The sequence below is a fragment of the Eptatretus burgeri genome, chromosome 10 (assembly GCF_056783735.1).
Source record: "Eptatretus burgeri isolate ZD-2024b chromosome 10, Ebu_testis_v1, whole genome shotgun sequence".
Taxonomy (NCBI): domain Eukaryota; kingdom Metazoa; phylum Chordata; class Myxini; order Myxiniformes; family Myxinidae; genus Eptatretus; species Eptatretus burgeri.
Genome location: NC_140970.1, coordinates 92220797 through 92237126, shown reverse-complemented (window position 1 = coordinate 92237126; position 16330 = coordinate 92220797). Strand labels below are relative to the sequence as shown.

The window sequence follows — 16330 nt, the reverse complement described above, 5'->3', positions numbered from 1 at the left end:
TGCTCGATGGTGAAATTTCTTCATCCTCAGAACTACTAAGAGATTCCTGTTTGTAGACTGTAGCTTTCTTGCAGGGGTGTAAGTTGTGATGAGCTCAGAAATGTATGGAAGAACCAATTTATGGTGCAATTTCAAGATTAGCAACAAAATTTTAAAAGCTACACATTGGTGTACTGGGAGTTTGTGAAGTGTTTTGAGGATTGGAGTGATGTGATCAAGTTTACAAACCTGAACTATGAGCCTGGTAATCTTATTCTGAATGTTTGTAAAGATTTGAGAATATAGGCAAACAAGACTGTTAACATAAGCTGCAGCAATCCAAGTGTGGCGTTATGAGAGTATAAACAGGAGTTTCAGTAGACCTTTGATTTAAGGAAGAGAAGATTTTGGAAATATTGAGCAGTTGGAAGAATATAGATTTACAGATTTTAGCAATGTGCTGAAGAAAAAGAAAATAACTGAGTTCATAGTGACTTTTAGATTTGACACCATGGAAATAGAAATCAGGTCATGGTGACCCCCAAGTTTCACAAAATGAGATTGAGGCTTTTGGGGAATCCCACAGCAATGAGGAAACTCCACAAGCATTGGGCGCATGCCCGACGACGAGCTATCATACTGGTTGGCCGTTTATCCTTTATGAATGTAATCTCAGCAAGGTGTGCCAACCTGACCATGTGAGGTCTGTCTTTAAGGCAGGACACCACCAGGCATTGACTGAAGACCAGACACAGATGCACCATGATGCCACCACGGTGTAATGCAGGCATGGCAAGGCCCCTTTTAGGGGTCTGTTGTGTGAGCGGTATAATTTGCAATGACCACAGATGCCTTGGTCAAGGCCACCCTTGGAATCCCCGGGAGTTGACCTTCATCCTTGGTCTGGAGACCAAAGGCACTCGTGTGCGGCATTCGCTGTATGCAGTTGCACTCAAAGTGTGCCATGCTTATGCAAGCTCCACAATTGTGACACAGCATGAAAGGAGTGCATGGAGGAAACCGTGCAAAGGATGGATTCGGGGCGAAGGACCAGCATGTCAATCTTATAGCACCATAGAGTTTGGGAAAGTTCATGAACATCTGTATTTGAATTTCAGAGACAGAAATTTATTGTGGCTTCAAAGTTTGGTGATGACATGTGAAGCGGTAAGAGAGGAGATAGGAAGTCCTTTTATTTATGTGTTTTTTGAAAGAAGATTTCGATAAATGCTGATCTGCTTTCGCAATAAGTTTGACTGACTTATTCTGACTGGACAAAAATATGAGGCTTTTTGACCAACGAATGTTTCCTTATTATCCTGAGGAGATGCAAAATAGTGATTAACTTGATACACAGTTTACTTGCAGAGATAATGCAATTTCTCCTTGTTTGACCCTGTGCATTTTACTCACCACATGTTCCAAAAACAACCACAAAAGCAGTCAACATGAAACAACAACTGCTGAAACCAGAGCATTCATTTTACATGATACCCCATGCACTGCTTAAGTATGTACATACTTCAATTTAAATAAAATAATGATTTTAACACATTGACTGTCAACGAGTATACTCGTCATGCTTGGTGTACCAGATTCTGCCACTCCGAGTATTCTCATAGAAAAAATTACGGTTGTATTATAAACAGAATATGCTGTCATGGCAGAGAACGCAACAAACAATCTGCTGGCATTTCGGTGAACATAAATATATCAGTCTCCATGAGAAGTTTTGACACCTTCAACTGCATTCATACGTGCCATTTTGAAGGGGAATGAGGAGCAAAAAAGAAAACAACATGTGCTGCTCAGCACACTATCTACCATGAGTAATGATGTAATACCAGTGTCGATTCAGTGCTAAAAATAGTCCTACCAGACAGCTTATACCTCACATAGGGAATTGAAAATCAAATCCCACTGCCTGCTACGAGTTTTCTCATAATGTGGGGTTTCTCCAGTCATGGATAAGAAATTAACGTAGATTTGCTCATAGAAGGGTAATACTTGAAAATACAGTACATGCACATGCAGAGATGGTTTGCAAATGGGAGTGGTGTCAACTATCAGAGTTGGCAATCATCATGTGAAAGATTGTGAAGAAAAATCCAGAAGTTTATCACTGCTGAAGTAATCTTATACATCACCTTATACATTGCAATAAGAGACATTGAGTCGCAGTTTATGAGATGGAGACATTATTGATCACCATGTATGTACATAGCCATGGGGCAGCTCCTTTTTCTTCACCGCAATGCTGTACTCTCTCACATGCCACACCCTCTAATGCTGTATATCAATATATTTAATGGTTTTTGGAAGTATTTTGAAGAAGATTTGTGTTATACAGTGTTCAAATATATAATTCCACAAGCTGAAGTACCTGGCGTTGCCCAGGGAAATTCAGTGAAACATGTATTGAAATATTTCCTGGATGACAAATTGGGGAATGTTGGCCTTCGGGTTTTGTATGAAATACCAATCTTGGGCATTGCAAAATGTGCTTGCACTTGTATAGAAATTCTTCACCTTCTAAGGATGCTCAATATGCTGACCTGGAGGCTGCTTGTTTTGCTTGTTAATCCTCAACCCGATCATGTGTCTGCTCTGTTGTCTCAGCTGCCCTGGTGGCTGCTTGTCTTGCACGTTGATCCTCAACCCAAGCCTGTGCCTGCTCTTGAGTTTCAAGTGACATGTAGACTCCCATTCTCTTTGCATCTGATTTGTTTCTGCCCATCACGGGTCTATTTTAGTTGCATGTGACAGTTTTTATAATGCAAGTAAGGTTGGTTAAGATATTTCATAACATAAGTGTTCCCTTGGTAGTTCCAGAGGTGCTCCAGTTGGCATCTTACCATGCCGACCTTTGTGACTCGTTATATTTAAGTTAAAAAATTTAGAGATGGATCGCACCATGACGGTGAGGATTGGAGGTCGGGGAAAAATGTACCAATGGAAAACACAGTTTCTGTTATATGCTTGCATACTACATTTTAACACATTATTATTATTATTATTATTATTATTATTATTATTAACACATTATATTATGACCTCAGCATACGATATTCACAATACATATTACTCAATCGTGGCAGTGTGAAAGTAACATTTTCGCTCTAGGCCTGAACACGGAAGTGCAAAGCAATCTCTTTAATGACAGGCACATATGTAAGCACTATAATAGTTAAATTTGTGTTGTTGACAACAACTCACTACAACCTCAACCGATGATCTTTACAATACATGTTATTTGATTGCTTCCGGGAAAAAATGCAGGCCATGTAAAAGCACAAGACTCGATTGAGGTGTAAGGTCAATTATCTGTTTTTTATTTTTATTTTGTTTTTCCATTTTTGTTTTTTATCCAAACAAAGTCCTCGACCTTCCTCTGGATGAAAGAGGAGGCCTTGCAAAGTTTGGTTGCACTGGTTCCTCCAGGGTGGAAATGCATAAATGAACAAACAAATCCACAAACTTTCTTCTTTATATTGAATTTAAATTAATGTTTTTGATGTTTAAAGGCATATTTAGAAATATATTACAGGTTCTACCCGCCAGTTTTCTCGAGCATCAATTACATCACCCTCTCTAACACATTACATAAGTTACTCATGCTTGTTGATTATGTCCATTATGACTTCCTTAAAAACATTAAGTTTCCTGTTTGGAATGTTTTTCAATTTTGTTTTACTGCCTGGCAGTGAAACCGACTAAAATATTATCTCACTCCTCCCTGAGCATGTGCGATCTGTACAAATTCAGAGCCAATGTATGGTAAAATGGCTGACTTGTCTCTCTATTCATATTCTGGTTCATGTTCAAAATATAACATTCCATTTAAATAAGCTGTTCCTCGTTCATAAAATGATGAGCATAAATGGATAAAATGGATGGACGGACGAACGGACGGACATACATAAACAAATTGCTCAACCCTGCTTTTCGCTTCATGTGCGTGAGGAAATTATCCTGGAAAGTGAACTTACAGTTTGTATTAAATGTAAATTGAATTGTGGGAAACACTTGTTATTTCAGAGATTCGTCTTTTCTCTTATGGATTGAAAACTGGGGATCAACGGTCTTGGATCAATGCAGATGATTACACTTCTCCCATCTTCTCTCCTCCGTTTGGAATCCCCTTTGGCAATTCCATGTTTTACAGGCTCTATGTAAGTAATATAATACATTTGCTTTCCTTAAATTGCTCTCCTACTCTTTAATATTCCCTTAATCTATCTCTACCAACAGTCTCCAGTGGCTTGTGTGCATTCAAATGCCAATCATCAAGTTCATGTTGTGATTTTTTATTTTATTTTTTCATATTCTTTTTTGCAGTGCTTTTATTTATTTTTATCTTCTTTTCAGTATTTCCATTTACAAAGAATGTTTTGCATTGCACATGGAGATGATTATTTAAAAAATCTGTCATATCCTGCACATTTGTTCAGGTGTGACATTTTGTTGTTGTCTCCTTTGTTAATGTTTACTGGTCAGCATTTCTTGCAAACTGTATTTGCTGTCGAAGATTTACGAGTTCAGTGTTTTGTTTGTGTATACCTGATGAAACATACTTTTGAAACCTTTGTATTTTTTTGGTTTCTGACAGTTTACCGACAATGGTGCAATCATTTTCATGAGAAATTGGGACTACCGCATTGCTTACCCAAACCCACCAACGCATGGTTTTCCAACTGATTACCACACTCCGACCATTTCTGTGTTCTGGGATGATGCAGACGTGTCCCTGCACAATGTGGGATCAATTTACTATCAGGTATTTACTACGGTGCCTTCTTTAATTAATGTTGCTTTGCTAACATGCTTCGAGAAATGAGACTAATGTTGCCACATATTCTTTCTTTTCTTTTCATTGCATTATTCTCAACTTTACAGGAATATGATTACACTGGCAAGACCGGCCGTGGCCAAAGCAATTCAGATGCCAGTGATTTGAGGCAGAAAGTAAATGGGCAAGTGCAGAAAAACTTCACCAAGAGTTTTGATGCTACTTGGATACTCAAGATTACATGGGACGGAGTACCAGCTGTCCCTGCTACCAGCAACTTGCTTAACGTATGTGTTTGTACATCTTAATCTTCTTTGTACCCTCAAATGAAAGTGTGACGCTTTAATGCTCATACTGATGTTGTCATATTCCCCTTATGCTCACTTGCTCCATCACCACATGAGGAATATATCTCCAAGTAGAAGAAACTGATATTTGTAGTGCAGTGTTGAGGGGCTTATGGTATATGTCTTGCCAAATCTTTCACAATTAACATTGTTGCACAGATCTTATCTATCCACAGAGCCCTTTTAAAATTCCATCCATAATGCACAGCAAAGTCTTGTGATTTCAGACGTTATTTCTCTTGCAGACAAACACATTCCAGGCCATTCTTACAACTGACGGCATAAACACGTTCTGCCTGATCCAATTCATGGAAGGAAAGATGCTCTGGAGGCCTGAGTCTCGTGATCCAAATGCCAATCATGCACTGATTGGATACCACAGGTTTGATGCTGAACATGAGACCTTTTTTAAATGTCTGACAACCATATCTGATGGCTTAACATTGAATTACAAATGAGATTGCCAATACATTTTATTTGTTATTGTGTCACTTATTGTATTTGTACTTCATCATCAACAGGTGTCTGCAAAATACAGCTTCACAGTTGTAATTAAAACTCTTGGTGCATTACATGCCTCTTGCATTGTAGGCATATTTGAGGATCTGAGGAGGTGGTGGCAGTGAAAGTGTCTCAGCAATCTGAACATGCCTTTCCTTTTTCAGGAAAAAGTTCATTATTATACCTATATTTATATAATAATACACAAAAAGTTAATTAATATACCCCCATCAATATAATAATATACCAAAAGTTCATGGTCAACCAAAATATACTCCTTCCCCAATGCCTTTTGCCTGTCACAACTAGTTCTGATGGAGCTTGTTACGGAGCGCGATATTTCGATTTTTCATGTTGCGGTCATCATCGTCGTCGTCGTCGGTGATTGACAGAAATCTGATGTGGTGATCGACTACAATTTACTGGAAACACCCTCTCCTTAAGGGAGCGGCAAGGGAGTGTTGTTTTTTTCTCCCAGACAAGTTGTGCAACTTCTGGGAATTTGATTTATTATTTAGTGACAACATCCAGTTTTTACGTTATTATTTCCAGCAGTTTATTCTATTAAGGTTTTCATTCAGAGATTCTTATATCTATTGAATAATACACTAAAACGATGTTGGTGGGGGGGGTCTGCCGTTGACTTTGGATGGGTGCGAAGTCAACCAAAGTAAACTCCATCAATCTGTCAGTGTGTTTCCTCCATAACTCCAAACCCATGAAACCTAGCGGCTCCAAACCCATGAAACCTAGCGGCCCCAAACTTTTCAGGTGTATGAAGGGAACGCTAAGGTAGTGCATGAATGAAGATTGGATGTTTGGGTTAATTTAAACACTCCCTTTGAATATAATTAATGGCCTTATTTAATTCTCCTTTATCAAGCCATCAACCTTGGTTAGCCCCTGAGTCAGCCCTCTGTCAGCTTGCCAGGGTCTTAATTCGCCATTTTGTTTAGCTTGTTCATCAATGCCTTTACTCTAACAGACTGCAACAGCTTCTTAATGCCAAAGCGTTAATGAATTTTTTTTTATAACTTTCCTCGGTCATATCATCGAAGACCTGATCATCATACCTACGAATTTCTGGATACACCGTGATGCTTATAAACGCCCAGAGACACCAGTGTTTGTAGCTTTATTTAATTTCCACACATGCAATAAGCTCGAGAATATCTTAACCTGAGCTGAATTAAAAAATTTGAACTGCAGAATTCACCTTAGCAGCAGTTCTGACTGCCAATTTGTCCAATTTGGACATTGTTTGACACTATAGGCGTCTCCAAGTATCTGTGGCTTTATTTAGTTTCCGTACATGTGATAAGCTCTAGAATCTCTTCACCTGAGGTGAATTTCAAAATTTAAACTTGCGCAATTGACCTCAGCATTAATTCTGACTGCTATAAAGTGTTCATTTGTCCAATTCGCACAGTGTTTGGCATTCCGTTAATCTCCAGACGGTGTTTAATATGACCGTGCTGGCTTAGTAAGCGATTAGCGATCGGTTATAACAGGTTAAGAGATTTTAGAGCTCATCACATTTCAGCTGTAATGCTTATAAACATCCAGAGTTATATTCACACATTATTTGATACTCCGGTGGTTACCTCCAGATGTGTCTGGATGGTGTTTGTCTCTGGACATGCCCAGACGGTGGTTGTCTCCAGATGTGTCTGGATGGTGTTTGTCTCCAGACATGTCCAGGCAGTGTTTATCTCTGGACTGTGTTTGTCACCGGATGTGTCCGGGCAGTGTTTATCTCTGGACGGTGTTTGTCTGCAGACCTGTCTAGGTGGTGCTAATCTGCAGACAGTGTTTTTCTCTGGGCAATATTTCAGTATGACCAGTAGAAGATGTATTTCAGACATTATTTTATTTCCATCTTCACTGTTATCCTATGCTGGATCATTTTGATGAGACTATGAATCGTAATTAATGCTCCACCACACGTCTGCCTTCCCTTCCCCTAACTTCATGCTTACCTCCTCCCAAACACATTCCCACCACCTCCCAAACCCCTCCCCCCCCTCCATTTCCATAAAACTCTCTGGACGTTTACAAACATTACAGCTGAATTGCAGTGAGCTCCAGAATCTCTTAACCCAAACCAAATTTCAAAATTTAAACTGCGGAATTGCACTTAGCAGCATTTCTCACTCCTAAAAAAGTGTTAATTTGTCCAATTCACATATTGTTTGAAACTCCGGGCATTTTTGGTCATCTCCGGACATCTTCTGGATGGTGTTTCGTATGACCTCGCCAGCCATTCCTTATCAACCATTTTGTTGGAGTGGTTGCTTGAGCGCTTATTAGTGGTGGGCGGAATCAATTCCAAAGTACTCAATTCCACCCATGGAATTGAAAGGAATCGAGTAGTGAACCGGACTCGATGTCAATTCCAAGTAATTCATCCTTCATAGAAAGAAGCGTTTTTACGGGAAAAATTTCACCCTGGGGTGTCCCATTTGCAATATAGCAGCAAAAGCAAGTCACTTGCAAACTGAGCATGCCCCAATGGCGTGTTCTTCTTCAATGAATAGCAAGGCATTTGACGTTCGCCAGTAAAGTGTGCTGATTGCTTTGCTGACAGATGGGTAGGCAATACATCTACTGATAAAGTTTTGACAACATGTCATTCAAAAGGTCCAGAAGTGCAGTTTGGAACTCCTTTGGGAAGATTAAGGAAGACAGCCCGAAAATTTCATGCTCACATTGTTTTTGAAATTGCTCATCACTGTAACATGTCCAATATGCGAAAACATTTGAAAACCAAACACAAGGGAGAGTACCGATTAGTAACAGTTGAGAATGAGGATTCATAGAAACTAAAGCTGCAACAGCAACAAGTTCACTTTCGCAATCGACTATTGAAAGCACTTTCACCCTGGTAATGACCTGGTATGCTGTGACAGTACAACATTCCCCTCATGCTGCCTTCCCTTCCCTTCCCCTCATGCTGCTTTCCCTTCCCCCACCCCTACTTGCTTCCCTTTCCTCGCCCCCCCCCATCCCTTGTCTTTCTCTCTCTGTCCTTGCCCCCCTCCCCCTCCCTCCTTTCTCTTTCCCTCTTCTCCACCATCTCTCTCTTTGTCCCACCCCCCTCTCTCTCTCTCTCTCCCCCTTTTTTCTCCCACCCCCCTTTAGTATTCCCATCAGTGAAGTGACGGATGTTATTTGCTGGTATTATTATAATTTCTACATTCCATGCTCGAAACGGAGCTTTATTTCTGCCGAAGCAGATTCTAGGCCTGGGTTCCTCCACTCTGACCAATCATGAGTCACCACGCTGACCCTGGCTACTCAAATGAGGATGTAGGAATTTTGAATTTAGCCATGAGCATATCAGTTGCATGTGAGCTAATCTGTTCAGTATGTCCATGAAAACCCATGTCTCATGATGCCAGGTTTCTGGTTCAAATCCTTCAGCTCTTTCATGAGCCTAAATCTCTTTTTTTGAAAATCCCATCCACTGTGTTGTTGTTTCTTTTGCCGATTCATCTTTGTAATTTACCAAAAGCTACACTTCTCTTCTCCTTGTGTCCTTGTCTTGCATGTGCTCCATACACTATGGTGGTTTTTAGCCCCCGTTGGACTTGGTCCGTCCAACAGGGGCTTATGGATTTGGTCTCGATTTTCGTGTCTGTGCATGCGTGCATCCGCAACCATATCTTGGACATGTATGGACCGATTTTATTCATACTTGGTACAAAAACAACACATGATGGTATACATATGTATGTCATTTTGCTTTCGACATCAGATCCAAGATGGCCGACTGGCTGCCATTTCAGTTGTAAAAAAATCCTGGTGTCGAACACATCCCCAACCATTTCTCGGACATGCATTTACCTATCTTGTTAAAACTTGCAGACATGTAAGGAATGATGGCTTACATAAGCACATAATTTTTTTTTAAGATCAGATCCAAGATAGCCGACTGGCGGGCATTTTAGTTGTAAAAAAAAACCTGATGTGGAACACGTCCTCAACCATTTCTCGGACAAGCATATACCAATGTAGTTGCACACAGAGAGTGCATGATGGCTTACACATGCACGTCATTGTTTTTCGAGATCAGATCCAAGATGGCCGACTGGCAGCCATTTTTGGTGGAAAAAACTTGATGTTAAACATGTCCTCAACCATTTCTCAGACCATGTATTTACCGCAGTTATTCAAACTTGGCACACAGATAATGAATCATGGCTTACATAAGCATATCAACTTTTTTCGAGATCAGATTCAAGATGGCCGACTGGTTGCCATTTTAATTGTAAAAAAATAAACCCGATGTTGAACACGTCCTCAACTATTTCTCGGACATGCATTTACCAATGTTGGTCAAACTTGGTACACAGATAAAGAATGATGGCTTACATATGCACGCCATTTTTTTGAGATCAGATCCAAGATGGCCGACTAGCAGCCATTTTGTTTCTGAAATGTGTCCCCAACCATTTCTCAGACTTGCATGGTCCGATTTTATTCAAACTTGGCACAAGCACAGGACATGGTGGCTTACATATGTACCTCATTTTATTTTGTGATCTGATCAAAGATGTCAGACTGGCAGCCATTTTAGTTGTCCATAAATATGTGCTAATCCTTTAACTCCGTCCACTATTATTACTAAAATAATGGGGGCTATGATATTTCATGTCTTTGTTACTTGTTCTGTTGTGCACTAGTCTGTAATTTACCTAAACCTACACTTCTGTCTCATTATGTCCTCGTCATGTATGTGGTTTATGTATAAGCTCATGAGTGAAGCGCATGAGAATTTTATTTCTATCGGTGTAAATAAAAATACCGCCTGCTTCAAAACTACAAAAAAATGAGATTTGAAAGGGTACGTTGTGCAGCAAACTCTTGGCAACAAACCAAGCAAATATCACAAAAGACGAAGCAAAGTCAAACCAGCACGTTAATTGCAGATGTGGTGTATTTGGCAATACTGTTTGAAGCTCCTTAATGAGCAATGAACGGTAGAAACAAAAACAGGCTTCACCAACATCAAGCAAATGGTTACTATGTTCAAAAATCAAACCCTCACTTTTAGTAATAGTCCAATCGTCTGTAATCGTTCTTTTCACACGTGGACTGATATTTTTGTAAGAATGGCAGATCTCCTGACAAACATTTTCATGAAAAAGTTTTATTAATCATTCATCCTGGCACACACTCTCCAGCGAATGCTTTTGGATGACATTTAATTACGCAAGCAGAGAGACATTTTTGCACTTATGAATCCATTGTGGTTGAAGCGCTAATGTGATACCATGTCACCACCATCATTGCTGCATCACAATGAGGCAACTTAGGCACAGGTGAAGGCCTGCAGTTGGTCAAAAAGACATATGTTGTGACAAATTGACATACCATGACTCTCACATACTACATCTACTGTAGGTACCTTGTGTAATTATGCAATTATGCTGCTGATCCAAGCAAAAAGTTTCGCCAGTGTACCGGCATACCTTGGCTCAAACTTTTAAAGAGATTTTTGAGATCTTTCGCATTCACAAACTATATACAGAAAACCTCACTGAATTCTTGTTTGCTGTAAATGCTTCATCTTTTGTTGGTACCACACACTAATCTTAGTTCTGGTTTAAAACAATAGAAATACTGACATCATAAAGAAATGGCTTTCAACAATTAAAGGAACTGCTGTTGAAGTTTTCAGAAAAGTTTACAATTTCTTTTCACATCACATTAAGTGAGTAATTTCTCTTTATTGCATTCCAGTGGCTGGTACGAGAGATTTCACTACAATGATGGCATCATTGAAGAAAGTGACAGTACGAGATATCGTCCGGATATGTTTCCTGGAAAAATTGTTGCTAAGGGATCCATAAAAGAAATGGGTGAGAGCCTGTATTTGCACACCTTTGGTGGTGATGTAATTATATATTTCACACTGTTTATAATGCAATTATTTTGGGCATTAGACACAGTCTGCCATCCTGCTCTGCATGCCAATCTCACTCTCTGTGATAAACAAAGCCGTCTTCGCACATGGTTTTCTGACTTCCTCCACTTACTCAGTCAATGTGTTGCAAACAATGGAACCCTCTCCTCGACTCTTCCAATGGAGGCTGGAGTGTGTCAAGGCAGTGTATTCGGTACAGTGTTGTTCCTCATTTACACAAACGACCTCATGAAAACCCTTTCATTTTGGATATGATGACACATTGCATTGGACTGTATACTGTCCCACTTAGAAGCAAACATCAACAGCATCACTCTCTGGTGATCTGGAATTAATCAGATTATTTTCTCACAAATGGATGTCTTTGAATCCTTGAATATATCACATTTCACATTGTCGATCTGAAAGCATGGTCAAATGAACTCACCTCTCCATTTCCATCGTCAATCGCTGCAAGGAGTTCACTTGCCTGACCTTCTGGGACTCACCATCAGTCACAGCCGCTGGCTATATTGTACAGCTGGCCTCCAATGCCAAATAACTACTCACAGCCTGCAATGTGTATGAAGTGCTTCTCAATGAAGTACTGTTCTCCCCTCTGGATAATGCCTCAGCACTATTTATGTCTCTCCTGGATGCTGTGGAGTCGAAAGTTCTCAGAATTATTAGCATCTCCTCTGATGAAGCCGAAGCACAAGACCCATTGTCCTCACGTGCCAGACACATTGGTCGCGTCCTTGCTTTTTTCTCTCTGGTCTCGCTCCCTCTGCTCAAAAAGAGAGATCATCCTCTGACCATCACCATCTCCCCGAAGAGACGTGTTCTTCCAGTAACCCTCTCCTGGTTCACCTCCCAATTCCAGGGTTTCCGGACACATTGAATCTTTTTTGCTGGTTTCTCTGATTAGTGGAAGTGTTTTCCAGAGGCCGTTCAATCGCATTTTTCATTCTCGGGTTTCAAGCAACACACTATCATTTTATATCAACTGTCTTTCTACTCTCTTTAACGATACCTACCAAATGAATGGTGAGAGCATCTGCTCTGAGTTTAGGAGATTGGTGGTTCAAACCTTGTCTGAGTCGATAACAAAGACTTTAAAAATGGAATGTGTTGCTTCCTTGCTTGGTGCTCAGCATTCAAAAGGATAGAGCACAATCAACGCTGGGAATGCAATGGCAAACCACCCAGTATAATCCTTTCCAAGAAACTGTCAGCAGCATCAACCCTCTGTGAAGAATATGGTTCATAAAAAAAAAACTTTACCTTACTCAACCCTCTAACTTTCAGGTTACTGTATCTCATCCCCTATTTTCCTCGTCTTTCATTTATCCTTTGTTTGATGTGTCCAAATGTGGCCCCACTGAGTTCTCAATGTTGTTTTTTGCCCTTTGTAAACCTTGCTCTTCCATGAGCCAAGGTTTTCTGCTGAAAGAAAACAGATATTTGTTTGGTAATATTGAAGTTTTTGTCAAGAAATACACTTTTTGCTTTAAAAGTGAAAATTTATTCCATTCTGCTCAATATCGCATGGTCGTTGTTTTTTCCAGGAGCAATGGGCCGTTGGGCATTTAAACTAGAGAATAACGCAGCCCAGTTTACAAATCCACGGAAAGACTGCTGGAACTGGTACCATTCTGAGGGCTTTCCCTGGTTCCGCTGGAACAATCCTCCTTGCCCTTGCAGCTTATGGCAGGCATTCTTTGACCCCTGGTATACTTCAGGCTGGAATCTGCAACGGTATGGATTTAAGGAACCTCGTATACCAGGTGAGTGTATGTGAAAAACAATTAACATCCAAAAATTATCCCCTCTGTTTATTCCATTCTGCTCAACATTCAATTATCGACTAACAGATTGTAAAAGTTTAGGGTTTGATCAATATCATTTTTCAATGACAGGAAAGTCGTTCACAAATAGAGCTTTGGTGGGTTGGGTTGTGACACTTTCAATAAATAATCGCATTCTGAGTTTTAATATGGACACAGATCTGATTGCTCGGAAAACACTTTGAACATACCATTCTCCAAATAATTACAGTGAAATTGTTGGAAGTATTTATGGATGTGACTTTGCCTTCCAGGAACTCTATGGACTTTTCAGAGCAGATGGCCCAGTTGGTCAGGAAGTGGTGTGCGGTGTTACTACAACTTCTGGGGATCACTTTTAATGGGAAGGCATGAAAAAGTTCTTCCTACTCCTTGGGATCAACCTGCTTTTTGGCACTGGAGTAGGTACATAAGGGAGTCATGGCTCAGTGAAAAACGACAACATTACCATGGTATGTGTTCATGGTCCAATATTGACAAAATGCTCAACACTCAGTACTTGTGATGCTAAAGAGATGATGTTGTACTTTGCATGAGCAGATTTAGGGATCATGAAAAATGTTTTTATCTCAATTCTGGTGCATGCAGTGAGTGCACAATTGATATAAAACACAAAAATATACTCACCTATACACCATTCTTTTTTTAACAAACTCCATGCGAGTAATAATCCTGCTCCTCCAATGAGCATAGACTTTGTCAACAAAAATACATCCCCAAAAATGCAGGGAAGATGGACTTAAAGAAATAGCATCCATTTAGCCTGCTCTGCAATATTTATAGATTGCTCACAAAAGTTACTCATGTATAAATTTTGTAATAATTGTTTTCCCTCATAGAAAGTGAATTGGATCCGTTTGACAACTGCTGCATGAAATCAAATAGTTGGGAATTCTGCCGATACTACGTCGAAAAGCGCCCAAATGATTTCTGTTTCCGTTATAGGCCTCCTTTCATTGGTGAGTAGTCATTTATCCATGTGTGAAGTTGTTGTTTCAGTCTGCACAGGTTATTGTAATGTGAAGAAGAATCACTCTTGAAGACTGTATCGACCAAATTTTAATTTGAGGAATCAAAACTGCCAATGAGATGATGGGAAAATTAGCAAATTCCTTGGATCACGGTTAAAACATGTTTAAAAATAGAAAATAAATTGTATCATGCATAAAATAATTTACATAATATGGACTCCTCGAATTTAGTCACATGTGTTTTTTTTTCTACCACAACAAATGTAATACCAAATGTCACAGGGTCTGGCGATATATCGATATGCCTGTAATGGAATTTGGAATATTCCCATATACCAAGAAAAGCCGGTATGAAAATTTTTTTGGTATATCACCAACAAATGGAAGAAAGGTGTTTACAATCTTTAAATACTGTGCATCGTTTAAAAAGCCTTGATGCCTTCGGCTACACCTGGAACAGTGGAACGTATGACGTCAAGACGTACCAGGAAGTAGGTAGAGTAGTTTTCAACTTTTAACCCTCAGCATCCGAACACTGTACAAGCAATCGCGTTTCTCTTTGCCCTCGTGGCTGTTTTTGAAGCAATTGCCAATTGGTTATTTTATATGAATCAGATGTGCTTTAGAAAGCCTGTGCGGATTACAGACATGGCGATCCACGGTAGTCATACTGGCCTGGGCCAATTACCAGTATGGCGATCCACGACAGTCATACCGGCCTGTGCCAATTACCAGTATGGCGATCCACGACAGTCATACCGGCCTGTGTCAATTACCGACATAGTGATACCGGCCTGTGCCAATTACCAATGCTGATGTCGTTTTTAAACAAAATCATTTTTAAAACAAGTTGAAGTTGGAAGTAAAATAACCATTCTCGTCATGGGGAAAAAGCCCAGTGTGGGAATATTTTGAAAAATGACTGTGTGTCAACGATTTGTTCATCATACAGTACCAGTCAAAAGGTTGGACACACATTCTAATTCAAGGGTTTTTCTTTATTAATTTTTTGAAATATTTTCTACATTGTAGAACAATAGTGAAGACATCAAAGCTATGAAATAACACATATGGAGTTATGTAGTCACCAAAAAAGTTTTGAGCAAATCAAAACATATTTTTGGTTCACGAGTCAGTAAGTGACCGCAATATTCGTTATTGGTGTGTGTCTGTCTGTCTGTCTGTCTGTCTGTCCCGAGCATAGCTCCATGGGTTTTGATCCGATCCTGATAAAATTTTGGTGGGAGGTTTATATCATGATCTAGTTGTGTTTTCCTGAGAATGGGAGTGGTGCACCCATTATCGGCGGAGCCACGCCCCAAAAACATGTGTTCTGGCAGGGGTTTCGGTATTTGGTTAGCCCAATGGCACCTGCATAGCCCCACTGAGCTCGATTTTTCATTTTCGTCCCAAGGTCAAGGTCACAAGGTCACAAACCTAGAAAATTGCGAATTTTGACATAAAAATCATACAACCGCCCAAACTTTGAGAATGGGATGACAATATTTTTATGCATAATCTTGAGGTCATTCCCCACCAAAAGTCTTGAAACCATTTTGCTCTATCTCGAACACCTTGCCCATGGCGCCTCCTTCAAGATTGTTTTTACGCTGATTTCATCAAAGTATGGATAATCCGAGTAATGCGAAATGCCATATAGCCTAGATGACGTTATATTGTTCCTGGAATGCTCCAGAGGAATTTTTGCACCAAAGGTCATAATCCTTGACCTTTGACCTTTGACCTTTAAAGTTCACAAAGGTCAAATTTTCAAAGTTGTGGGAATCGACTCGGGTTTTCGACCTTCTTCGACGAACTAACTCCAATAAGCTACAGCATGTATCCTGTTTCCTTATTTTAATGTCCACAATATAGTTTTGTGACCTTTAAAGGTCAAATTTTGAAAGTTGTTGAACAAAACCGGTTTTCGACATTTTGCAGCTTATAACCTGTCACTCGTACCACATCATGTTGATCATTTTTATAAC

General features: G+C 39.8%; 1 protein-coding gene across 3 annotated transcripts in view; it reads left to right on the top strand.

Moving 5' to 3' along the window:
- Positions 1 to 16330, top strand: part of LOC147019123 (mucin-4-like) — a 129841-nt gene that overhangs the window by 18763 nt on the left and 94748 nt on the right. For all 3 annotated transcript variants that reach the window (XR_015062766.1, XM_085899993.1, XM_085899992.1), the window contains exons 7-14: positions 4018 to 4151; positions 4589 to 4756; positions 4876 to 5055; positions 5361 to 5497; positions 11362 to 11480; positions 13093 to 13311; positions 13626 to 13823; positions 14211 to 14330. Coding sequence is in view for 2 of the 3 variants with exons in the window: in XM_085899993.1 (XP_085756119.1) it covers positions 4018 to 4151; positions 4589 to 4756; positions 4876 to 5055; positions 5361 to 5497; positions 11362 to 11480; positions 13093 to 13311; positions 13626 to 13823; positions 14211 to 14330 (1275 nt within the window). In the remaining variant the exon portion in view is untranslated. The remainder of the gene's footprint in view (positions 1 to 4017; positions 4152 to 4588; positions 4757 to 4875; positions 5056 to 5360; positions 5498 to 11361; positions 11481 to 13092; positions 13312 to 13625; positions 13824 to 14210; positions 14331 to 16330) is intronic.